We start from the raw sequence: 26202 nt of genomic DNA, 5'->3' as shown, positions 1-26202 counted from the left end.
GCTGCAAACTGGACGTGCTTCAAAGCACAGCTCAAGTATGGCCAATCCATTCAAACACCCAGCCCTAGACTGCAGGTTTGGGCTGAGGCAGTGATGTGCAGCTCTGCTGGATGGTGACAGCTTTTCGGGACCAGCCCCAGGAAAACAAGGAGGGAAACACAAAATTCCACATGGGAAGAAACTGTAAGGCATTTTGAAGGCTTGTTTGGGACATCCTTGCAGGATGCCTTTGGAGGGTTGGTTTAGACATCCTTGAAGGAACATGATGGAGCTGCAGCATCAGTGGCAGAGGCCTTACTGATTTAGTGTCTTGGTGGACAGGGAGACAACTGGTAGTTGCTGTGTAACTCTGGAGTCTGATTGTGTGGAAAAAGTAACTATTCTGGGAGGTGTCCTGCCTTAGTAGGAGTGTTAATGTCACAGACACAGACATATTCCCATACGGATATATTTATATTCTGCCAGCCAAAGGTTACCTTAGAAACTAGGGAGTAAAGCAACACAGTGAATTTCCTATATGAGAAAATTAAACTGAAAACACTGAGATTTACCTCTTCATAGAAGTACCTAACCTTGGAGAACTTTTCCCATTTTATTTCACATTGCCTGGAGATAACAAGAGGTAATGAGATCTGCTCCCTGAAAGTCTGCAGGAAAGACAAGTGAAAGCAGAGATTTTTAAAGGTAGCAAGGGACTCCCTTGCCTTTTCATTCGTTGGGTTTAATTGCTATCCTGAATGTGAGCCATCAAAGGAACCCATGCCATGAACTGAAGCCATACTGTCCCCCTGTGGGTACTTTGTTTCTTTATTTGATGGTATAAGCAATGTCCTTTTTCCAACTCCTGTGGTCGGTCCATCTGTCTGAATGTTGCTGTTGTCACTGCATGTCTTAGTGGTCTCAGGGGGTCTTCAAATGGTAATTTTATGCAAATTACTTCCCTGATGAAAACATTGCATTTCAATGCACTTCTTGTGCGTGGACATGAAATAAAATGCAAAATGATTTTTCAAGAGCAAGCTGTTCCCTTTATATACAACACTTTATTTTGCTTTGCTAAGGATGACAGAGAGGAGAAGGCTGCATGGAGACTTCAGAGCAGCCTTCTGGTATCTGAAGGCGGCCTACAAGGATGCTGGAGAGGGACTCTTCATCAGGGACTGTAGTGGTAAGACAAGGGGTAATGGGCTTAAACTTACACAGGGGAAGTTCAGGTTAGATACAAGGAAGAAGTTCTTCACTGTGAGGGTGGTGAGGCACTGGCACAGGTTGCCCAAAGAAGTGGTGAATGCTCCATCCCTGGCAGTGTTCAAGGCCAGGTTGGACAGAGCCTTGGGTGACATGGTCTAGTGTGAGGTGTCCCTGCCCATGGCAGGGGGTTGGAACTGGATGATCTTAAGGTCCTTTCCAACCCAAACCATTCTATGATTCTATGAAATTCTTTGCATCTCCTCTGCACAGTGGCAAGTATGAAGGTACAGAGCCACTGTGAAGGACAGTCCAGTTCAATAGCCACCCCAGGTTAACACTTCTGCTTTCTCTGGAACAACCCTGTGACCAGCCTGGATACAGAAGCTCTGGGCAGAAACCAGGCTTTGGGACCTGAAATGACTGGGATAGCTTCTCAGATTTCTGTGCCTCTGCTTTCTACTCATTTTCAAGAAGTGTGTTGCTGGTTGGGCTGTACCCATTAATGGTGGTTAATATCTCACTGATGCAGCATGTCTAGAGCCTGGGTTGAAAAGCAAAGTGTGAAGCAGCTCCTGAGAACTTGGTCCTCTGAAGGTCCCACTGGAAAGCAGCTCTTACTGTGACCATCGGACCATTGCCTGTATCTGAATAGGAGCTTCCCCGTGATGATTTCTTGAGCTTCTACCACTAAGCAACCACGTTGGTTGCATTTCAATGGGCAATTTGCATCACTGCTAGGCCATCTATATGACTCATGCCCTTAATGAATGGAAATGGAACACAAGTAAACTGAACAGCTTACGACAGCCACAAGAACTAGTTAAGGTAGCATTTCCCCATGTAAAGACAAGGCCATGCAGATGAGGAGGTGTGTCATGTTGAAGTGACATCTGATCAAAGATGTCCATCTCCTAGATGGGTTCTTCTAATGGACAGCCTAGGTCATCCATGACTAAAGTGCTTGTGTGATCATAGCAGCTAAATAAGGCCCTTAAAATAGGGACCTTGGGTGGATCCTCACCATCTCTCCTATGCAGGGAGCCAGGTTTGTCTGTCAGAGAACAGTGAGTTGAATTTCCTCTCAAGTCGATTTCTGAGTCTGCCCTGGTTACCCTTATACGTATTACTTAAACAGAGAATGATTCATCAGAAGACCACAGGTACATATATAAAGCTTAAGATTTTTCTCCAGAGTCCTAGAGCTGACACAAACTGCGCAGTGTGATGCCCATGACCACAAGCTTTCCAGCAGGCTGAAGCATGCTGATGTGACCAGAGAGTACATTACACTGTTATGTGACAGAGGAAGTTCTAGGAGCTAATGTGAGTATTGTGAGAAGAAGTGTGCACAAACACCTTTGTTTTGATTACAATAAAAAATTTATTTTGATTCATATCATACTGAAATATTAAATAAATAAAATGTCAAAGAATGATTGAATGAGACCTCCCCTCATCAGAGAAAAAGAAAAGAATTTATTATCATAATCGATTGTGTAGTCAAAGAAAAATAGGAAGGAAATCTGGTCATGGGAGAAAAAAAGTGCTCAAGAGATTTGGCTTTGGTAAAAAACATAACACATACTCCAGGAGTGTTTCAGAAACTTTGCAGTGGTGGCAAATACAGTACAAGAATTTGAAACCTTGACATGTTGCTGAACTTTTTGCTTTGTAGTTCTCTACAACAAATTAAACCCAGAAAGTTTCCAGCACGACCACAGTCTTCCACAATGGCAGTGGGAATTAATTCTTCCCTCAGCATCATCTGTTGGAATCTCCTTATTCTGAAGGCATTTGAAAGAGCAGCAAAATTGTGGAGGAACTGAGACAAATATCCAACAGAATAGCCAGTTGCCTAAAGGACTCTAGAAAACGTTCCTCTGGAATAGAAATGTGATGGCACAGACCATCTCTCACCCTGCAGCTGGAGAGGTCCACTCTCTGCTCTCCACACGCTCTGAAAAATGGACATCAGTGGTACACAGTTACTGCTTGCTCTTGGCAAGAAAATTAGATGGGAATTGCAGCTTGTTCCATGATGAAGACATTAAATCTATCCACAATAGTACAAGCCATGATGTTTTATATGTGCTGTCAGAGGCAGAATATTCAGGGAAACTGGAGATTTAATTTTGGACAGGAAAAGGAAACTTTCAGAACAACAGAGGCTGGAAGGTAGCTGATTGTTTTACCACTGTCTTTGACCCCAAACTGTCACCCATGATAAAAAAACCCAAAATCAATGGGATTTGGGTACCAAACCACCATGAAAGATATCACTGGGATCTTCCATGGAGTCTTTTTCCTCTTATAGTTACTTTGCTTGTATTACTGTGGCATCTCACCAGAAGCATATTGATTAACAACTTAAACAGTGAGAATGCTTAAATAAAACAAACAAGCATTGTTCAGGTAGACATGTTTCACTCATACAAAAAGGACATGTAGAAGACAGCAAGCCCATTGAATTTGCTGCGCCTGTGACATGCAGGTGAGTTCTGCTGGCCACCTTACTGGGAAAGGGCTTCTTGACATGAGGATCACAAACAGGTCTCAGCATGAGGATTTGAAAATCCTGCCCTTTCCATATTGCTAAACTGAAGGGTTACATGTGTACAGCAAAGGAAACCCAGTTCTCTGTGCAGACGTTTGGCATCCTCGGCTCTTTATACATTGTGAGTCCAGTAATACTCATGTGGGTAAAGCAGTTCATGTTGGCTACTGGTGCTGTGGCCCAAAATAGGGATATTCCAGCTGACCGTGCCATTGTGCCATGAATTGCTGCCTTGGAGGGGAGCTCGCTGTTAACAATTGGCACGGAAAGACAAAGGGGTAAATCTTGGTCTGAAGCACACCATTGGTCGAAGGGCTGTGCTTTCATTGAGCTCAAATGTTTATCTGCTTGGACATGCTGCCACAACTGGTGCATGAAAGAGGAGTAATTTAGATCATGATTTCTAAATTGCCACAAACCCCAACCACTGTAATACATTAAAAATGAAATATGCCATTTTTTCCCAAGCCTGATTGATTGAAAGTCCCTTGAAATCTGTGGCAAGAACTCCCCTGGCTTCACCAGAGCTGAAAATGGGTCAATAATTCATGAATCCTGTTTTCATGATATCAAGGATAAAAACCTATTCTCCCTTCTTCACTACCTGAACTCTCTTCTTGGATTCATACTTTATCTGTCTCTGAGGGTTAAAAGCATTGATTCCAGTGAAAATTGGTAGATATAAAATCTCTGCTGTTGGTTCCCTCGTCTCACTGCCTACAGGTACTGACATTAATACACTCCTTCCTCCAGAGATGCACATGATTTTGAAGTCTGGCTTACACTGTAGGATCAGCTTGTGTAGATTGTGTCCTTGTAGATGCTGCTACAGGGCAAAAGATTCCCAGTGTATTACTAGCTGATATCCCAACCCATGATATTTCATCCACTTCAAATAGAGACCTTGTAAAGAGATATCACTTTCTAGATTTGTAAAAAAATAAGAAGAAAAAGTTTCCTTGGAACTTTTGGATATTTTCCCATAAAAAAGGTAAAAGCTACCTTTAAAAATGAGTCTTGTTTGTGTTTGCTCAAACACAGTATAGGAGCTGTTGCTATTGGTTCTGACTACAAAAGTATACCACATGGAGGCTACACTTTGGTTAATTCCCCACCCCCCTTATAAAAAAATTTAATTTGTGGTTTGTCATCTTAAAAAAAGAAAATCACATCTGTTGCACAATTAGAAAAGGCACATATGAATGACTGAAAGAAAAAAGTCCACATTCCAACCTTCAAGGGATGAAATAAAAATGAGCATTCCAGAGTATTTTCCACCAAATAAAAAAGAAATAAAGATTATATATAACCAAACAAGACAAACAAGTGGCTAAAAAGGCCATTTTTTTTGCTGGAGTTTCCGGTATTGTTTTCTGTCTCATTATGGCTGTATAGGAAGCAATATTAAATAATACATAATCAGACATGATTTGATACATGTTTTTAAACACTATCAATGCAGAATGAGGCAATGGTTGAAATATTTACTACTCCAGGCAACGTCATCTTTTTTTTTTCTTAATACAGCATGAAACCAAAAGTAGTAAGAGGAAACAGAAGAAACAGTTCAAAAAGAAGATCAACAATAGAAGTGAATTCGTTTCTTTGAGGTAATCCTTACTATGATGTTCACAGTTGCCCCAGCAGGTCTCAAGTTGCAGAAGTTGTTTTCACTCTACTTCAAGGATCTCCTCCCTTACTCGAGGAAAGAATGGACACACAACCAGCAGCTCCTGTGCCCAGGTTTACCCTAACTGCAACAGGCGGATCTTTCATCAGTCATTCAGGAATCAAGCTGTAGAGCCTAAGCAGAGGTTCATTTATTCCCACAACTGATTGGTAGTTCCCAGCTATCTGTGGATAGGAAATCACGTGCAGCGTGAATGCCGGTCCTCGGCCATGCTCCCTGCAGTGAGCACTGCAGCAGGGAGATGCTCCGAATCCACCGCAGATTCACGCATTCAAACCTGGCTGGAGCCCACATAATCTTCACCGACCTTTGTCCTGCTGCATGTTGGAAATTGCAGCCCCCACTTCTCCCCGTGGCCAGGGTCATCTGCCCTTGAAAAAACTTATTTTTTCAATGGAGGCAAGAGTCAAAGTTAAATTGAACTCAAAATCCCCATCATGGACACCTGTCTTCCGGAAAGCCCCGGCTGAGGCGTTGTTTTCCCAGTAGTGATGCCAGTGTCCTTTGCTGTCTGCTCCAAAACCGTACACATTCACCTAGGAAGTAAGAGGGAACTAGTATTAGCCTGGGAAGCAATTTGTTTTCATATGGAATGTTGAAGAAACTGTCTTGATCCTCAGTTTATCTATAGGACCTGGGTGGTGTGCCAAGCAATTCTGCCGCATGAGATGATGCAACCACAGAATAATGGCTTTTAAGGCTTACCCAAGGGACATTACATCCTAAGCTATGTTGAGACCACTGCCACACCTGAACTCGTATAGAAAAGGAAATTTCTATCTGTGAATATTTGTTTAGCAATATGAAAAACACATTCCTGTCCCCTAAGCATGATGTTTGACCTCAGGAGGTCAAAACACCATATATAATCCGTTGCTGTCATTCGAGCATACATGCATGCTACTGAGGACTCTGCATCTGGGGGGAAAATAAAGGCTGAGTGAGAGGCAAGGGCATGTTCCTGGCACTTCAGTGTGAAATGTCCTGATTTTTTATCCATATATCTAAACACAGCCAGACTTTACCTCATCACATACGTGAAGTGCAAACACCAAAGACAGAAGGCCTGTGGAGGGGTATCTTCCATGATGCTCGAGCCAGTTTTCATAGACATATTTCATAAAAGCTGGATTATAAACCAGGATCTAGGCAAAATTGGAGACAAAGACTCATAAATAAAATATCCTAGGAAAAAATCCCAATGGTAGCACGTCATTCTCTCTCACTCCCCTACCCTAAAGGACATTGGGGTAGGGGAGTGGGGGAGAAAGGAATAATAGTTATTCCTTGAGGGCAGGTGAAAGGGAAAAATAAAGTCCCATAGTTAAAATGCATTCAAGAATATTCCTCATGTGCAATTACACATGAATATCACTCCCTTGGTCTTGATACCCCACCTGCTTACACTAGTGTAAATCCTGGGTTGTTCCTAATGAAATCAAAGGATATGAAATGGAAAAAATAAGAAGAAAATTAGGCATTTAACTCTCCCTGCAGCTTCCTATTATAATGCACGTGAGCTCTGGGGAGTTGGGAGGCCTGAGCAAGGCAAGCATAAGATGCCATACCAAACTTCGTAAAATCATAGAATCATTTAGGTTGGAAAAGACCGGTAAGATCATTGAGTTCAACTGTGATTTGGGTGGCAACTGCATCTTCTGCACAATATGTCTAATATGTCTTGGTATCTCTGCAGGTACAGATCTAAGGAAACCAGGGGTCAGGTGTAAACTTTCAGGTTGCGTTAGCAGCATTTCTCCTGCTTTCCAAACACGCTGTTTTTCAACACATACATTGCACTTGGCTATCTCCTGGGGAAATGACGAGATCACCTAATGGAGAGAGAGCACTTAAGATCAGACCTGAGTGTACAGTAAATCCAAGGACTGGTAGGAGCCCTTAATTTCGATCCCCTTCCCTGAACGAGGCAAAGAGAGGGTTTTCCCTCCATGCTGCGTTGGTAATTAAAGTGACGGCTTTCAGTGTTACCTGTTTAGCTGTAGGGCTTTTCCTTTTACAAAGTCAGAGGTTAATTGCTGATACTCTATCTGTGTGTAATTGCTTCTCACAAGGTGTTTTGCATTGCATAGTGTGGGAAGAAATATAAGGTTCTCACCTCTCTGCTTGGGAAGCTGCTGCATATCATCAGCTGCAGCCTGGGCTGGTGCTACTCGACTGTGACATGAGTTTAACAACCTGCCATAGTGCATCTCACACGGGTTTTGCAGAGGTTACTGTGTTCCTCACAACAGGTAGGGATGAGTTAAGTGATTATTTAATGCCCTCTATAGGTCCACGGTTTGAAGCACAGGAACTTGAACTGATACTGGTTAAAAGTCTCATTTGAAGCCTTTGGCAAAACCTGGCCTTCTGAATGGAGAATGTGTGCTTTAATCTGTAATTTTAATGCCATGGAGCTAATGTCATACTTTTCCAGCCCTTGAGACATTAGGAACCTGAGCACCTTAGAAAATCAGCCTCTCCAAAGGGTGAGAGAATAAGATTTGTATTTTGCTGGAAGGTCTATGAAGAAGAAATGTTTTTCCTTTCCCTACATAGTCTGCCTTGGTTATGTCCTCAAACCATGCAGCTACAATAAAAGTCTTTGCATGGGGGCTAACAGCCCAACATGACCATCCTGACCCATGGGAAATCCTGCCTCCAACAGTAGGACATGTCTATTAAACCACAGCATACTTGGGCAATGGGTCAGTATGCATGGGATGGACTCTCTTCTGACTGCTGAAGGGTGGGCACCAGCTTGTCCATCTTTCTTCAACCTTCTCAGAGAAGGGAAATCTCCTGACTGATTGCCTTCTACACATCCACACTATAAAATGAAATGGTTCAGAGGTGTTTTGTTAGCCTTGAAGGAAGTGGCATGGCACAGATCATGTCCACATTGCTCAATTCTGTCCCTGTGCAAAACAGGGAATATACCCTGGTCTATGCTACCCTCCAAACCTTACTTGAACATTGCCTGGGAGAGTATTAATTCACCTGGGACAAAACCAGCATGGCCTTGGCCTAAGCCTAGTCTCCAAGCTGTTTAATTGGGTACAGGTAGTTATTATAGCTGCAGGCTAAGAGCCTTCCTCAAGAGCCATTAATACCATCATGAATTCTCTCTCCACTGACTTGAAACCATGCAACTTTCTTTGTTCAAAGTTCACTTTGCTCCTTGTTATAGAAGGAGTGAGCAACACCCTTAGTTTAGTCAAATTACTTAAAAAACCCTCCAAAGGCTCTCCACAGCTCAGTGTCATTACACCAAGTGGGAACAGAGCAAATGCTGAGGAGGGTGAGCACTGCTGGCCAGCGGTGCACCTTCAATGTCTCTGAGCAGTCCTAGAGGAAGCAATGCCACCTTCAGAACAGCGGATATACCATGGCATAGTCAGAGGAGCAGTTTCTTTCCAACCTCAGTTATTTAGTGGTTAATCTATGGCCTGAATGTCACACAGCAGCTAAACCTTTAGCTTAGCTGAGTCTTGTAATGTGTGTGTATTTTGGTTGCACTTTTTATGAATGTCAAGGGGTTCCTTGGATTCTTGCAGTCTCCCAAAGAGGCAAAAGACCTACAAGTGGATTAGCAGAACAAAACCATAAAGCAGCATTGCTCACCTTCTCTTTTTTGACTTTGATTTTCCGTGGAACTGGAACATATGTACTGTTAAAAGAAAAAACAAACACAAACCACCAAGATTAGTAAGAGCTCAACAGATTAATATCTTCATGTATTTCCAAAAAAAGAATGTTCTTCATGCATAGTAATAAATTCAACTTATTTGAAAGTAATAAATGCAAGAAGTTGTTGGAAAATGAGGCTGCGATTAATAAACACAACATGAAAAGAACTGAGTTGTTGCTGAAGCAAGTTTATAGGAAGCCATTCCATTTTTAAATTTTCAAGTTAATTATTGACAATAGGACACCAAAGATTTAGTTGTCAATATACTGTAGAATCAATACTATGTGGAGCCGTGACTTCTAATTCTTGGATCATGACTGTTGCAGTATTTGCACTTTGAAGAACGGAAGGGTTGGGCGTTTAATTCCATGGCAGAAAAGCCTTTTCCCACCAGGGGGAGACTTTTCCTCTCCTAATACTTGTAGCTCTTACATGATATTCAGAGTAGGTGGTAGTAGAGTTCCTAATTTCTGTGGTTATGTGCAACTCGGGCATTCCCAGTACACAGCCCCTCACTAGCAAGCTATTCCCCTCCTCCCCAGGAGGACGCAGAAGGCTTTGTGCAGTTCCCAGCATAAAACTTCCAAGTCATACCTTATGACTGGGTTGAAATCACAAGTCATGCCTTGGAAACAAAAAACTCTTTTCTTCCCCATATCTCATGCCAGTGCATGCTGGCATTGCACAGCTCATCACGAGTGCTGTAAAAAGAGACTCTCCCTGAGTTGTTTCAAGTGAAAAGATTCTGGAGAACTGGCCTCGTCATTGGAGTACATCCCAAACTCTACACACTCTGTAGATGGGCTGTAGTAAATTGCCAAAGCCTTCCATTAGTTCAGTCTAAACGTTTTCACTTGATTTTTTTTAACAGCAAGGTTCCTGTCATTAAGGTTTTATTTCTCCTTCAACCATGGATCACCAGCATTTTGAAACATTAGTCTAAGTCTTCCCAAACCAGTGGTGACCTGGCAATGTCCTCATCTGCTTAGGGCATCCCTGACCTGTGATCCCTGCTCTGGGCTGGATGCAGTGGTAGAGGTGACGGGTGGATTCCAGCTCTCCAGAGATGTGGCACAAGATGCTAATGGGGAAGAGACACCCATGCAGACTTCTTGATTTGCTCTCAGCAAATCTGCTCTGGCATCCGCTTCCCACACCTGACCTTGATTAGCAAAGTCAGTAGGCTTGGTGATCCCATGTCCTGTTTGTGGTTATGAAGACAAAAAGGGCTGCTTTGCTGGTAAAATCTCCTCATTATTATATAAACAAATAGCCAATCTTTTCTAAAAATGTGATGTGAAGCAAACATTGGGTCCATATTTCATGGACATCTGGCTAAGTACAGCAGAAAACCAAAGAGAATGGTATGCAGTGTTCAAGACAGTATTTGCAGACAGCTCTGATCCAACCAGGAGACTACTCCAGCTCTTGCCAGATGACGCTAGTCACTTTAATCATGGGATATTTCATTTTTCAGAAGCAATATCCAAGTCCAGCTGTCACCTGGCTGCAGAATTTCCTAAATTCACATGGAAAGTACTGGCATGCTGGTTAAGACCGAATGGAGACCTGTGTAAAACCTGGGCTACGTAGCAGCTAGGAAGTTAGTGACCCAGTAAGTACCACGCAGGAGCAGGGCAAAGAGTGAAGCTTGTGATGAAGGTGGCTACAGGTGGGAAACATGGAAAACATCTTCTATGAGCCACTTTGCAGGGCTCTAGTGATGTCTGCCATCATTACTGGCTGCCTTGTAAAGGAGATGTACTGTACCCTTGACCCAAGTGTAAGATGTACAATATTCTAAGGAATATCAGGATTGCTCTTTGCCAAACCAAGCGTAGATACATGGAACTTTTTTCGCTGTGGAGATGCCTGAAAGACTTGCAGAAGGCAAGTTGAAGCAACTACGTTAAATATGACTGATGAAGAAAATATGACTGATGAAGCAACTACGTTAAATATGACTGAAGAAAACCCGAAGGTTTTCTTTCCCAAGAGGCTTTTCTTAGTCTTTTCTAGGACAATGCTCAGTCTTAGAGAGCCACTTTGAAATGGGACATCCATCACTCAAATGGGACGTGCCTGAGAGAATCATTCAGCTATCAGTTCAATCTACTATTAAGGCTATCAGCAGTCTGGCTTTCATTTTGAACTGCAAAAATTTCTTGAATTACAATACTACTGGGAGGAAAACATGATTCATTCACAGGTTTTGAGTCTTAGGAAATTATTACTTCATTTGAATGGGAGACAGAAAATTAAACAATGTGTAGAAGTCTAACTAATACAGGATGCTTATCTTGCTTATCTTGGGATAACTTAGGTTCTTCTTAACCTAACCTCAGTTGATACTATGCAGCCTGTGCCCAAGGCATGATGTCCACGCAGGTTGGGGTAAGGAGGTGAGTATTTCTTCTCTTCTAAAATACCGTATTTCAGATGGGGTTTATTTTTATTTCATGCCTTCTCCCCTATGAAAATGGGCAATCAACAATTTCCTTATACACTGTACCCGACATGGTGTGCTTAATGTGTCCGTAGGTTTATTTTGCTAGTTTCAAATCATGTTACATTTACTGTTATGATTTGTGTGCTTATGGTTTTCTGGTTTTATTATTCCAACATATACCAACTTATTAATTATGCAATTTCCTTGCTTTGAATATGGTATTTCTTTCATATGGTTAAATACTTATGCTCTAATTGATACCAGATGCTTACCAAGCCCATGTATACAATCAAATTATAAATACATAATATATCCTGTAGTTTATTAGGCAAAGATGTTTTTCCTTTCCTGTGACTGCCTTGTGGTCAACCAGTTATATCTTCCTGACAGGCTAAGGGCTCACATAACTTGCAGTGTAGACCTCAGCCTGCAGGAAGTGCCCAGACCCTTCTCTTAGGGCAAGGGACGGCAGCAGACCTGTCTGGAAGATGTGTGCCCAGGTACAGAACCTCCTGTATCTGGTATAGGTACAGGTAGTAGCAGGTAGCTGAGCTGTAGGAGACAATGAGGAGGATGTGGAGCATCGGGGAGGCTGAGAAGAAGCTCAATAGCTGGTTCTAAGTGCAGTCTGCAGTGGACCCATGGCCAAACAGACAAGAACTCCCCCACCAGCACACACAGACGTGTGCAGTAATGCAGAAGAATGGATGCTTGCAATGGCAAGGACCTGCAGGAGGAAGAGACCTCCTCCAGAGCCTGAGATGCCCTTGCAGAACCACTTCACTGCTTCACTTCACTGCAGACTGAAGAGGAATCAGGAGGGACACTGGGTATGTTTCAGCCAGTTTTCTAACTGCGGGCTGTTTTCTTCCAAGTTATGAGTGGACCCTGAAGATGGATGTTTTTCAAGACAGCTTATGACTGTGTATGCTAAGTGGCGAGAAAAAAAAAGGTAAAAAGACAATAAACCAGATTCGTTACAAGTTAAGAGAAACTTAATAAGTGAAAAGAATCTAAACGCAAATGCAAAGAGAGAAAAGAAAGAAAGAAAGAAAATTCCATTTGTTGTCCCATCAAAAAGTTTTCCTTAAAAACATGAAGCAGGTCTTGTTCTCACTCAACAGGGACTTACTTTCCCAACTTTTTAATCTTCTGAGACCCCGAAATTGGGAAAAAAAGTTGAAATGTCTTGAAATAGTTCTCTCTGGAATAATCTGATGTGCTCTTGCTCTTTATGTGCAGTAGAGTGCCACCAAGCAATCCCGCAAGGCTGTGGTTTTACATCCAGCAGATAACTTCGCACACGGTACAAATGTCACGTATTTCATTCTCTGGATTAGGAAAAGCCAGCTTACAGGAAGGGAGGGAATCTGCTAGCAGGCATCCAGAAGAAACATGCATTTTGCTCACATTATGTACTGCCATACATGTATTAATGGTGACCAGGTGAACATTTACTTCTGAAAGCACTCATAAAGAAGAAATGGAAAATAAATACCATTGTGGCCCGTTATTGGCAGGCAGAACATGTGAATTTAAAGCTAAGGCACACAGGTGACACACAAAACAATAGTGTCTCCTCTGCACCGCTCTCAATCACATTCTACCAGGAAAGACAGACCAAACTTCTTTGCCTCAAAGAGTGCACCATAACATTAAGCTGTTCCTAGAAAGCAAGTGTTCAGGACGAAACTCTGACCTGAGAGGGTCTGTAAAGCTCCCATAGGCCTTATTAGAAGCAGGGATTTGCCCAGCGTTATCTCCTACAGAAACATAGGTGCTCCCACCCCTTCAGCCCTGCCCTTACTCACAAGTTGATGGTGCCTGTGGTGAGAGCGCTGACAACCCAGTGCAGGTCCAGCGTTTTGAAGGGGATCAGGATCATGCTCACATTTTCTGCCAGCTCTTTGTAGCTCTCAGGGTAAACGAAGTGGTGTGTAGTCTTGCTCCCAACATCTGATTCATAGCCAGCCGTGGGGGCACGGTTCATTCTGCAGCCCAAAAGTAAGAAGTGAAGAGAGTAAAGAAGCAGGACGGGAATTATGTACAAATAAGTGTGAATCTTCCCCAAATGATTTGCCTGAGAAAAGCAGGAAAATGCTCCCATGGCTAAGTTCTGTATACAGGTTCTTCAGACAGCCTTGACAGGGTGTAGGGGTCTTCAATGACCATCACGCATATGGATAAATTAATAGTAAATGAAAGCTCAGCTTTAGTATGGGATTCCTTGGACTGCATGGGAGTGTCTACCAAGCAAGTGTATCTCTGAGCACATCCCTGTGTTCCATTTACAGTCAGCAGAGAGCTGATCAAAAAAGTGGTGAAGTCCATGAGGACTCATCTCCTTTCATCCTAAAGCTGCAGCCTCCAGGAGGTAGGAAAAACATTGTCCTGAAGTCCATCAGCTTGACTTCTTGCAGCTTCATCCCCTCCCCATCTGGATGGGTGTATTTAGATATTGAGGGTCAAGGTAACAAACCATGTAATGTGTGGTGAGGAGCGGCACGTTCTCCCATTGAAAGGCACCAAAGCCACAGTGACAAATCCAGGACCTTCTGCTGACACTTCATTTACTCAAATCTTATGTCGTAGTATGTCCTCCAACTTCAATTCATCTACTTAGGGTGACTCTGCACACATGTGGTGTGCTTTAAGTAACCCAGGGGTCAGTGCATGGAGACCTGTCCAGGACCCACCAGGGCTCAGTCAAAATGTGTTGGCCAAACAGGGCTACCTTATGTGGGGTGTATCAGGGAACAGAGTGTGTATTTCTGAACTCAGGGCTACAGAAATGTCTCTATGCTTGTGTACACTTCTGAAAGCAAATCTGGGAACGCATCAGCAGTTCCTTCCCTGATGCATTAGCTCCAGACAGGTAGAGATTTTCATGTTTCTCTGGTGCAGTGTAATGCAGATCAGAGATCTCTGACTAACCTTGCATGAATTCATGGTGCTGTGCAACACCATGGAGAAACCCCTAAGCTATCTCAAAGCAGAATGGGGTTTCTCTGCAGCCCAGTGGAGTCTTCTGCAGAGACATTAGCACAACTCCTGGCAGAAGTGAAGGGAGGACAGGGAAGAATGTAGCTGATAAGGTGATGAGGAGCATTGTACACTGCCAGGCTACATGCTGCTCTGGTCACTGGTAATGGCAGAGGTAAAACACCTTTATCAAATCTATGCCAGGCTGTGTTATTGCAGTGTTCCCCCACATGAATTAGTTAAGTTTCTTCTAACTTCCACAAAGAGAGTTATTAGCATAGGCAGAATAGCCTACCAGCCTGCATGGACTTGTTATTGAGTTAGCTTCTTCCCTGCCAGCAACCCACATCGTATTGTATAGAAATACTAATAAAGTAGCAGACGTACTATGTTTTATCTTGAGATTAGTCAGTCTAAGGTTTACAATATGGGGTTTGCTTTCCATTAGGATAAAGCCAAGGGTGGCACCTTAGTTATCTTATTCACAACCTGCCCTCGGGTCTATGTACCTTCCCCACCAACCTTGACGGGGCTGCCTGTGTGACATGGTAGAAGGCACTGTTCACACCCAGTCTCAGCAGGAAGGAACAAGCCGGAACTTCCTTCTCTCATGAAAGCAGATAGTTAAACAAAAAAGAGGGGGTTGGAACACAGTGTGTGGAAGGAAAGGTGTCCCCTCAGACTCTCTGGCTCTTCTCAGCGCTTGGCTTTATCACCAGAGCATGTGGAAGGGAACATCAGGTCACCAGAGATTTTGTCTGTTGGATCAGCACACAGAGGGTTCACCTTCTCTGCACGCGTTGCCACAATGAACTCTAAAATCCTGTGCCATCCCTTCAGATCTGGCTTGAGATTGCTAAAATGTAAACCCAAAACAGGCAAGTTCAATTCCAAGTCACGTAGAATTTCTCCCTTCCCAGGGATGCACAGCTACAGGAAGGGCAAAGCCTCAGAGCAGAAACACTGAGTGTGTTACTCTTTAGTTACTACTCAAAAAAATAGCTTTTGAGTCTAGCAAAGCCTTTTCTGTATGAATCTGGAAACATAGGCCAGGTAAGATAAGAAAGTCCGCACAGGAATGGGGGTGTCTGCATAGCAAAGGACACAGTGTTAAGCATAAATGCACCTCAGCTGCCTCACATTTGAAACCTGCAGGACTAATGTCAATGGCCCTTCACTTCCCATCATGGATCTGAAGACCAGGTTGGCTGTCTCTGCCTTCAAGAGGTTCTTTTAGCAGAGGACAAGGCACACAACTGATGGAAGCAACTCCTGAAACAATTTATTGTGAACATTTAGATGTCATCGGAAGACTCTAAAAGTGTGTCCAAGCCGCATAGGAAGCCAAGTGGCATAAGGTGGCTTAACAGTTCAAATAGTGTTGATCTGCTGCTGCTTCGCTCTTGATGTTAGCGCACAGCTTCGTACTAAAGATTATGTTATTTCCCAGAGTATTTTTAATAGCAATCGCTCCCTTCCAGGCCTTTTGACCTGCACTCCATCGCTCCCCAAATTGTGCTGTATTGACAGCTGTGGTGTGAAAGCTGGACAACACCCTGGAGATGAACTTAGTTAGCCCGCATATCTTGGCTGCCCTCTGGGTGATTAGCTCTGCTCACCCTCTTCCTGCTTGCATTTCAGTGGGACAAAATAGCCAAACTTCATTGCTTGGAAAAGAAGAGGTGACATGACCCTTTACAAAGTAGCTGCAGCCAACCAGTTTTCTCCTGCCCATTGCAAAGTGACTTTGTCTTTCCTTGCCAACGTTGTTTGAGAATGAACCAGTGCAAGAAGGCCAAATCTGATATAATCAATAAGTATGTAAAAGAGCACTTGTGAGTACCATCTGCATTAACTTTTACTATATTTTACTACATATTTTACTATAACATAGACAATTCTAAATAGTGCAGAACAAGCTACAACATCTAGTCATTGTTCTTTTCCAAGCTAAAGCAGCCGTATCTCCAATACACATCCCTGGAACTTAGATTTGACCTAAGTACCAGATTTCACTAGATAGCCCCTGAAATCTTGTTTGCTCACTTGTCCCCAAAATTACCAGTGATTCTTAAACAAGAACCATGTGGAGCCGAGGTGGTGCCTACTCACCTGAGCACAAAGTCATGGGAGTCAATTTCTTGGCCATACTGTGACTGCCGCAGGTTCCCAGAGTTGCCCACGACAGCGCATCGTCTGCACGTGAAAGTGCCTCGCTCCTGCAGCGGGTCCCCATCCCCAGGAATGATCCCAAAAAATTCCTTGAGGGTAGCGTTAATATTCTTTGGAGTTTTCTCTCCTTGCAGTTTCTGTTGGGGAGAAAAATCACTCCAGGTTACCAATACAGCTTTTATGTGAGCAAGACGTAGCTTCAAATGTCTGCTCAAAGACCATTCTCACATCTACCTGCAGACACCGTCTCCTGTGTTGCAAGGCTTCAGCTGGGAGCTGAAGTGTGAAAAAGATCCAAAACCCAACAGAAAAGCGGAAAATCCCTTCTCATTAACTTTTTTAACTTGGTTCCTCTTTTTCCCTCTTTCTCCTTTGATTCCTACACCTCCTCAGTCTCTTTCTAGCGATGGTGGAACAGACCATGAGTTCTCCCCAAGGCTGACCTCAGCAGAATAAATGTCCCTCTGGTGTCTATAAGCCTAATTCCACTTTGGGCCATGTATCTTCTATTAGGACAGGTATAAGATTTCTTTTAACCCTCCTCTGAAGGACTGAAGAGTCTCATTGAACCTGATGGAGCACAGACACCTCTTCCTCAAATTTTGGCATATGCCAGAAGTGGAATTGGGAGATCATATTGCTGCTGTTCTGGACTGTGGAGGAAGCAGCTGCTAGTGAATAGGAAACTATGGTAAAGCAGAGTTAGCCCTGAGGGTTGGAGATGTAAAATCATCCCAAAAATTCTCCAGGATGAAGAAAACCACCCGGACCTTGGTCATTGTGCCTGTTGCCATGGAGGGGAACTCTTTTGTAAGCAGCTCTGTGGTGCATAGTGGAAACAATGGCTAGGTCAGGAAGGTATAGGCAAGGTGCAGGGCAGGTGATGGTCAGACACTCCCTTTCTGGGGCTCTGCTCTCTGACGACTACTACAGAGGCTGGGAGTGGTAGCGCAGAGCATTGCCCACCCCTGTGGTTCTCACAAAGGGAGAACGGCTCCTAAAATAAAACCTGCCAAAAGGCTCTGCCCTCACTCTGCCAGCCCAGGGCAAGGAGAGGCAGGGAGGGAGAGAAGAGAAACACGTTTTCCAATGACTCTCAGCAAGGGCCTGGGGTAATCTGGCTTTAGTTTCCAATGCATTTCCTTCAACGGCACCAGGAACTGTTAATTTGTCCTGCTCCCTCTCTCTTACGCAAACACAAACAGATGTATTGCTCTAAGTTTTGTTTAAATTCCCTGCTGTCTCTTTGCAGAACTATGTAAAGCAATCTTATTTGCACTGAATTCAACAACAGGTCTGGGGAGTTCTGAGCTACAAGACAACATTGGGGCTAGGAACTTGAAACAAAGAAGACAAAGAAATGTCGCATACATACACTTAATCTTCCTGCTAATCCTTGCTAGCCTATATACTCAGGTATGGACCGCACAAGGTGATTGGGATGCAAAGTAATCAGGATGCCCAATCTCTTGTTATGGCCATGCTATGAAGTCCTTAGAAAGAATTTCTCAAGAGAGACCTTGTAACAGTCTTCCAGTACCTAAAGGCCAACAAGAAATCTGGAGAGGGACTTTTACAAGGGCATGTAGTGACAGGACAAAGGGAAATGGCTTTAAACTGACAGAGGGAAGATTTACATTAGATACTATGCAGAAGCTCTTTCCTGTGAGGGTGCTGAGGCGCTGGCACAGGGTGCCCAGAGAAGCTGTGGCTGCCCCATCCCTGGCAGTGTTCAAGGCCAGGTTGGACACAGGGGCTTGGAGCAACCTGCTCTAGTGGAAGGTGTCCCTGCCCATGGAAGGGGGTTGGAACTGGATGAGCTTTAAGGTCCTTCCAACCCAAACCAGTCTGTGATTCTATGATTATCACCACATTATTACACATGTGATTATTCATTTGCCTAAACTATTGTGCATTCTTTATGAATCCAATCTAACCTGGTTTTACTCTGAATATACAAAAACCACTTAATGTTAGAAAGTCTGCAGCCTTCAAAATAAATGGAGACTTCACAGATGTCTTGGAGTGTAGTATCAGGTGGATAATATAGAAAAATACAACTTTTTTTTAGAAAAGAACTTATTTTGAGTTATTTGAACACATATGTGCATATACCCAAACTCTGCCTCTGTAAAGGTGATCTGACTTTCAACTGCCTTTAAGAAATCAAAGGGAAAACAACCAAACATGCACCAAAACATTTTTAAGAGCATAGATATGCAGGGGGGTGGGGTGAGAGAAGTGGGGGATGGACCCACAAACAAAGAAAAGAACTAACCAAAACCAAACAACCCAAAAACCTATTCTTGAACTGATTTTCCCTGAGAAAATTCAGATGAGGAAGGTAATGTTCAGAAAATTCTAAGTACTTGAGCCCTCTTTTTAAGTTAAATTGTCTTTTCAGCCAGAATGATAGCATAGGGAAAGGAAAGGACCTGGTGTATTGACTTGCTTAAAGCACTAAAATGATAAAAAACATTATAACAGGTAGGCACCTCCATTTACACAGAACAGGGATCTGCCTTTTGTTTTTGTAATGCTGCTGTTGGTCTACAGTAACTGCATTGCAACCAAGTTAAAACATGGGCATCAACACCAGCTTGAAAGCAGGACACCATCATCCTATGATCCCTTGGTTGTACCCAACTTCCATAGCAAAGATTGGTACAGAGATATCCTCAATGATCTCAAACAGGATGATGATCTTATTGCACTGTGTGACCTTATCGCACAATAAGACATCTGTCCTTAACTCACTAGAAGTGCTCTGTTTTAATTTCCTCCATGATTATCTGATTGGACTACACTTTTCAGGCCTAATCTCCAGTCAGCACTGGTTCTAATCTTCAGTCTTTGACACCTCAGAAAAACAGAGCAGAGCAGACAATGAAGCTGGTTAACTCCAAGGCAGAGCTTTTAGAAGTTCAGACTTACTGTACGCCAGCTCCTTATTGCACAATGTTTACTTGACTTCCTGAAAAAGACAATCTTAACAGCATTACAACTACAAGCCAATTATAGTTCACTTCCCCACACCAGATTTTTGTCCTTTTTTTGAGTAATATTGTCTCTTTTTTTTTGTCTTTTTAACAAGTTCCCACCAGTCTGGCCTTTGCCACAAATCAACAAAAGCACTGAGTGAAAGTCTGTCCATGCTGAGCAAGCCAGAGCCATAGGCAGTGTCACATGCCTCTTCTGGAACAGCATCCTCCCTCCAAGTGCCATAGATGTGTACCAGGGATATGTGTATGGATACAGCCGCTAGGAGAGGGCTTAAATACACTGAAATACCTGACCCTGAGTGAAGTGGCTGCTTTTCTCAGAAATCTGTGCAAGCAACAGCTGTGTTCAAAGATGCAGTTTAACCTCTTGCTTGAGTACAAAAGGTATCTTAACCCACCTTACGTCCACATATAAAATATCACTAGATCACTTAACAACCCAGCTGCCCTCCATAAAATATTTGTCTGCCTCTTGGAAGTCAACTCTTCACCTTAGGTTGTTAAAAACTGTAATTCAGAGTCCAGATTGAGACGTTTCATAGAACCACAGAATCACAAAATCACAGAATGGTTTGTGTTGGAAGGGACCTTAAAGATCATCCAGTTCCAACCCCCTGCCACAGGTGCCTTCCACTAGAGCAGGTTGCTCCAAGCCCTTGTGTCCAACCTGGCCTTGAACACTGCCAGGGAATGAGGCAGCCACAGCTTCTCTGGGCACCCTGTGCCAGCGCCTCAGCACCCTCATAGCGAAGAATTTTATCCTAATATCTAATCTAAATCTCCCCTCTTTCAGTTTAAACGCTTCTCCTATCCATACATGCCCTTGTAAAAAGTCCCTCTCCAGCTTTCTTCTAGGCCCCTTTAGGTATTGGTAAGCTGAATCCACAACCTTTGAATAAGAAGTTACTATTAAATAAGAAATGTCCTAGTCATCTTCACAGGGAAAGCAAACTACCCTGTCCTCCCAGCCTTACAAGCTCCCCACTTCACACAAGTTACTTGTTGATTTTGCATTTTCTTATTTTAAAAAAAGCAAGGAAAGAAAAAAAGGGCAAGAAAAAGTACCCTGAAAGTTTATGCGCTTCCTTTCTTTACCTATGGCTTTCCAAGGAACAGGCTGTTGCTCATTCTCTCATCCCTGTGTGCACACCTCCATTAAGGGGACTTCCCTGCTTTTATAAACTTCCCCGAGCTCTCTGGTACCATCACACTGTCAGCGATTGCCAAGAAGCAATACCCAAAATTCAGCTAAGAGGATTCAAAGGGTGTGAATGCAGCCAAGGCCGCTCAGCGCTAATAGCTTGGAGTGGCGAGGACACAGCTATAGCCAGGAGAGCCTCAAATGAAAACTCTCTTGGTGCCTGTGCATCCTGCATCTATGGACAAGTTTGGCAGTGTATTAAATACACCTTCAAAATCCCAATTTATGAGCAGGTAGAAAATATCCTGCTTAACCTGTAACTATTGGTGTGATGTGTATGCAGATGGGGCATGGATCGAGACACAACCCTTGTGGTAGACTGGCAGGTATAGCTATGGGTCGGGCAGACCTGTGAGCACACAGCCAGGCAGCCATTGCTATTTGGTGTAGCAATACTGGTTTTTTGTGCCTTTTCTAATATTTTTTAACTCTTTTTAAAAGATGAAGAGTGAATAAAGCCCCATGAGAATCTCTTTTGCATAGCCACTAATTGCCTCGCTGCAGCAGTTCAGAGGCATTAATACTGATGCAGCGCTTCCCAGCTATAAGGCATTGTACAAAGATTAATCCTAGCAACAGCCTGGTGGGGCAAACCCAGGTAATCTCCACTTTGCAGATGGAAGGAGAGGTTAAAAGGAAACCATCAATTTTAAAAATGCCTCCTTGGTCTGGAAAATTATTATTGTCGTATTTAATGTCCTGCATCAATGCAGGACTATGCATCAAAGAGACTAAAGGGAAGAATATAGGGGCTTTCAAGAGTTTGAGGTTTGTTTAATCATTTGTGCCTGTCAAAAAACAGGTATTCTCACATATGAAAGTATGTGCGTCCTTTATGTAAATATCCTACAATGATATGCATATGACAAATTGTATGACTTCTGGCTTCCATGGCTCATAGGCCACCTCCATGCCACTCTAAAGAGCAAGGACCCTGCCTCCATCAGCTCTGTGTGCTTTTGTTTCTGGCTGCACGATGCTTGCAGCTCAGCAGAGCACAGTGCAGTGCTTAGAGGGACCTGTGAGCTTGGATCACCTTCAGATCCATCAGATCCTCATATGTCCAAGGCTGGTCTCAATGCCCTGCTTGCAACCAAGCAGTACAGGTATGACTGGGCATATAGCAGGCACTGAGACTAGATCCTGGGACCTGGCCTGGATTTGGTTCCACCTTCTGCCACCTTCAGTGCACTGAGCCCTGTGCATTCCTTTCAAAGTGTCACAGACAGCGTCCCAGTTTTAAAGAAGACTTCTGGTGATCAAAGTAGTTGGGCAAATTTCCTACAAAGAACATTCAAAATGCATGACGCAAGTGCCAGGTAGCTCTGCTGCTGCCTTACAAACCAGTGCAGCACATGTACTGGGAATGCCCTCTTGTTTGCCATCTGCTTAGCAAATCTTTATGCTGTATATTGCATTTTTTCCTACAAACACAATGAGTAAAAGCTAACATTTTGTTTTCAATAGGCTGATCACATGGCCCCACGAGCTGAGCTTTCTTCCAAAAAAAAAACCAAAGCAAGACCCTCAAATATCATAAGACTCGAGATAAAAATTGTTGTAATGTTTATGAACAATGTGCTACAGATAAGATTGCCAGGGAACTCTGAGCCTGATTTTCCTTATGACAGCTTTAATCCATCAACCTCAACAGGCTTATTTTGGATTTAGAACATCAGGTTCTGATCTCATATTTTTAATACTTTCTGACCACCAAAAACAATGCCAAAGCCCCTGAGAATGAAACCAGAAAACTGTCAATAAGTGCTATGCTGTGTTATGGCACGGTTTCTTTGTTTGCCCTCTTTCCTTACATACAAGTTACTAAATTTAATGGAAATGTCCACAGCACTTGTGTCATGGAACAACAATGAAAAACTTGCAGGTGAACCGGCTCAGGGAGGTGGGGCAGAAAATACAAACAGCAAGAAATGTGTCACATAACATAAGGTGCCAGCTTCCAAAACACTCAAGCTCTCCCAGTCCCTGAGTATAAGATAAGAGAAGGCAGACAGATGGATAGACAGAAAGACATGCAAGTAGAGGAGAAAAGGAGAGGAGGAAGGAAGGAAAAGAAGGAAAGGAAGGAAAGGCAGAAATGGAAGCAGCCTGTCAGCCACGTGAAGAGCTGTAAGCAAGTGAAACCACCACATCCTTTAGCCCCAAACGTCACTTCATCTCAAATACTGGCTCTGAAATCTCGCTTTCCTACAAGTGGAGGGATACTAATGCTCCTTACTAATATTAATGTTCTTTATTCACATATGCAACAACAGGGTTAATGGGAAGGGAGGGTAGACTGAGCTTGGTAGACAGACAGCTCTCTGGCAAGGACTCTGCCTGTGTTTAGTCCAAATATATCACATGGGTCTCCCTGTGACAGGAAAGTCACAGCCTCATTGCAAATAGATCCAGTGCAGTCACCGTCATCTCAGTTACAGCATAACGAAACCAGCACACTGTCTGAAGTCAGTTCCTGAGAGCAAACACAGTCATTTCTACCCTGAAATGGAGTTTAAGAAATCTTAGGTCTCCTCATGTCTCATCTTTTAAGTACAAATATAGTAAAAAGTCACAAATTATTGAGTTGGCAAAGCAAGCGAGAGTAACACATGGCCATGAGCAATGTTTCATTTAAGACTGGCTGAAATCTCAACATCGCTTTGAAGACGGGCCTAAAAATGAACAGTGAAAAAGGGAGTGCAGCCAGGATGCACCTGGGAATTACTGCAGAAATGGCACCGACTGGATTTGAAAGGCTTACTCAAAGCAACATGTACATAGGAAACAGGCTGCAGTGAGGAGCTGAGGCTGCACCATGCCTGGGTTTACCCAGAAGCATCTTTCAGAGGAGTCAGAGCACCTTCTCCATCTACGATAGAGTAGGACATGTGTTTTCAGTAAGTAACTGATTTCCAGTACACAATGCAGTTTTGGGAGACACCGAAATATTTCATACATTCTGGTTGAAAATAAGTTCTGGCTGAAAAAAAAATATGGTAGAAAAAGTATAGAAATCTGAGAAGTTTTATTTTTACCATCTAAGAAAAAAAATGCTTTGATTTTGTGTTCTGAAGTGGTGCATTTCCTTTGAACTTGACCTGAATTCAAAAAAAATACATGAAAACAATAAAAATAGGGTCAGCCAGCCCTGAAAATTAAATGGAAAGCTTTTACTGGGGGTGGGGGGACAAAAGAAAACACTTTTGGCTGTGCTGAAAGTTGCTATTTTTAGTTTAGCTGAAAAAGAAACAACCCTCCCCCCAAAAAATCTGTTTCGGGTTGAGCTGAAGTGAGGTATTTGTGCCTTTCTATTTTTCAGTCTCACTAAGAAGGAGAATCAGAAATTCAAAAGTTCTGTTCTAAGAGTCCCAACCTTTTTCTTCCTTTTTAATTTCTTTTAAGAGAGGATGCATTCAAACCTCATGTTTAAATCAGAGCGAGGTCTGAGCGCAGAATGCAGTGTGGCTTTGCTCAGGGGCGATGTGAAAGCCCTTGGGACAGAGCAGAGGCACCGTGCCCACCCAGCACAGCCTCTGCACTGATGATAGGATTTAGGCTTTACTATCCCATCCTGTCCCCAGCATATCTTCAAGGTGCTGAGTGCTCCCCGTTTCTGCATTCAGAGGCAATATCAGGAGGCATTTCACAACCAGCCTGAACACTCATGGTGTCCATGAACAACCTCATCCTCTCGATTTGGGGTATCCCCTCACCTCAGAAAACTGCCAATTGTTAGATCAGCTCAGCTCCCTGGTAAAACTTCACCCCAGGGCAAGTGGAGCTAGGACCTGAGCTTGCCATCCTCCCTTCTCATGGCTCCAGCAAAGCACAACTAGGAAGTCATAGAATCATAGAATCAACTAGGTTAGAAAAGACCTTTAAGATCATCAAGTTCAACCGTTAGCCCAGGACTGACAAGTCACCACTAAACCATATCACTGAGGGCCTCATCTACATGGTTTTTGAACACAGGAAATGTGGGGACCAGAAGGAAAAGTGTCTGGGGGCTGCAAGAAAAAACACAAATTATGGGAAATCTGAGTCATGGTCAAGGAGCTGGTGAAAGGATATAACGCCTGGAGTATGTGAAAATCACAGCAAAAAGGAGGGTTTAATTTTAAAATGAGGATATAATTTATGAAATAGTTAAAGCTGTTGTTTAGTGGCATCTCTTTTTCACCAGTAAATGCAACAGCCAGCAGAGTGAGAAATGATATATCACATACACCTTCATTCCCCCAGCACTTAACACCTCCTCCAAACCTAAATGCCCTCACTGCAAAAGTGGGTGACTGCGGAGGGGGTTCCCCAGGTTGCCAGGAAAGGGCTGAAAGCCCCAAATTCAGTATCAAGGGTTGTTGCGCTCGTTGCAGGCTGTTGTGTGTTCAAAGAAAGGCACAGGGACACTGTTTTTCCAAAAGAAGGAAAAAGCTCAGGAGCACAGGCCACAAGCAATTCATTTAATCAATGTCTTGTTTCAAGAGAACATAAAAGGGGCTTTAACAAGGCAAAACGTTCAGGATATATCTTTTTCCCTCGTGTGCTTTTTGAACAAGTTATCCACTAGCTTTCATGATGCTTGGGTCAGGCTCATTGGACTGCCCTGCTCAAGGACACGCTGGGGCTGCTCTTTCCCTGTGACCTGCAGCTGCCCGTGTGCTTTACAGACCGGTTTACATCATCAGCCACAATGGAGACTGTTCTCATACACATGGAATTAACAATTTTCCATTTAATCCGGCCAATTATTTACATGTAGAATCAAAAAATCATAGAATGGTTTGGGTTGGAAGGGACTTTCAAAGCTCATCTAGTCCAACCCCCCTGCAATGAGCAGGGACATCTTCAATTAGATCAGGTTGCCCAGAACTACATCCAGCCTGGCCCTGAATGTCTCCAGGGATGGTGCATTCACCACCTCTCTGGGCAACCTGTGCCAGTGTTTTACCACCCTCATTGTAAAGAATTTTTTCTTCACGTTCAGCCTGAATCTCCCCTCTTTTAGTTTAAAACCATCATCCCTCATCTTATCGCAACAGACCCTGATAAAAAGCCTTTCCCCATCTTTCTTATGGGCTCCTTTTAGGTACTGAAAGGCCGCAATAAGGTCTGCCTGGAGCCTTCTCTTCTCCAGGCTGAACAACTCCAACTCTCTCAGCCTTTACTCATAAGAGAGGTGCTCCATCCTCCTGACCATTTTTGTGGCCCTCCACTGGACCGTCTCCAACAGGTCCATATCTTTCTTGTACTGAGGACTCCAGAGCTGG

At 43.3% G+C, this 26202-nt stretch overlaps 1 protein-coding gene across 1 annotated transcript in view; it reads right to left on the bottom strand.

The window, feature by feature from the left end:
* Positions 1-2647: 2647 nt before the first annotated feature.
* ST3GAL1 (ST3 beta-galactoside alpha-2,3-sialyltransferase 1) overlaps positions 2648-26202 on the bottom strand; it is a 72609-nt gene continuing 49054 nt past the window's right edge. The window contains exons 3-7 of the mRNA XM_030486407.1: positions 16670-16866; positions 13387-13566; positions 9060-9105; positions 6461-6580; positions 2648-5971 (exon numbers count right to left, since the gene is read on the bottom strand). Of these exons, the coding sequence (XP_030342267.1) occupies positions 5798-5971; positions 6461-6580; positions 9060-9105; positions 13387-13566; positions 16670-16866 (717 nt within the window). The 3' untranslated portion in view covers positions 2648-5797. The remainder of the gene's footprint in view (positions 5972-6460; positions 6581-9059; positions 9106-13386; positions 13567-16669; positions 16867-26202) is intronic.

Source organism: Strigops habroptila, chromosome 1 (assembly GCF_004027225.2).
Source record: "Strigops habroptila isolate Jane chromosome 1, bStrHab1.2.pri, whole genome shotgun sequence".
In the NCBI taxonomy this organism is placed as follows: domain Eukaryota; kingdom Metazoa; phylum Chordata; class Aves; order Psittaciformes; family Psittacidae; genus Strigops; species Strigops habroptila.
Note: the sequence above shows the minus strand (reverse complement) of the source record. Positions and strands in the feature narration are given on the sequence as shown.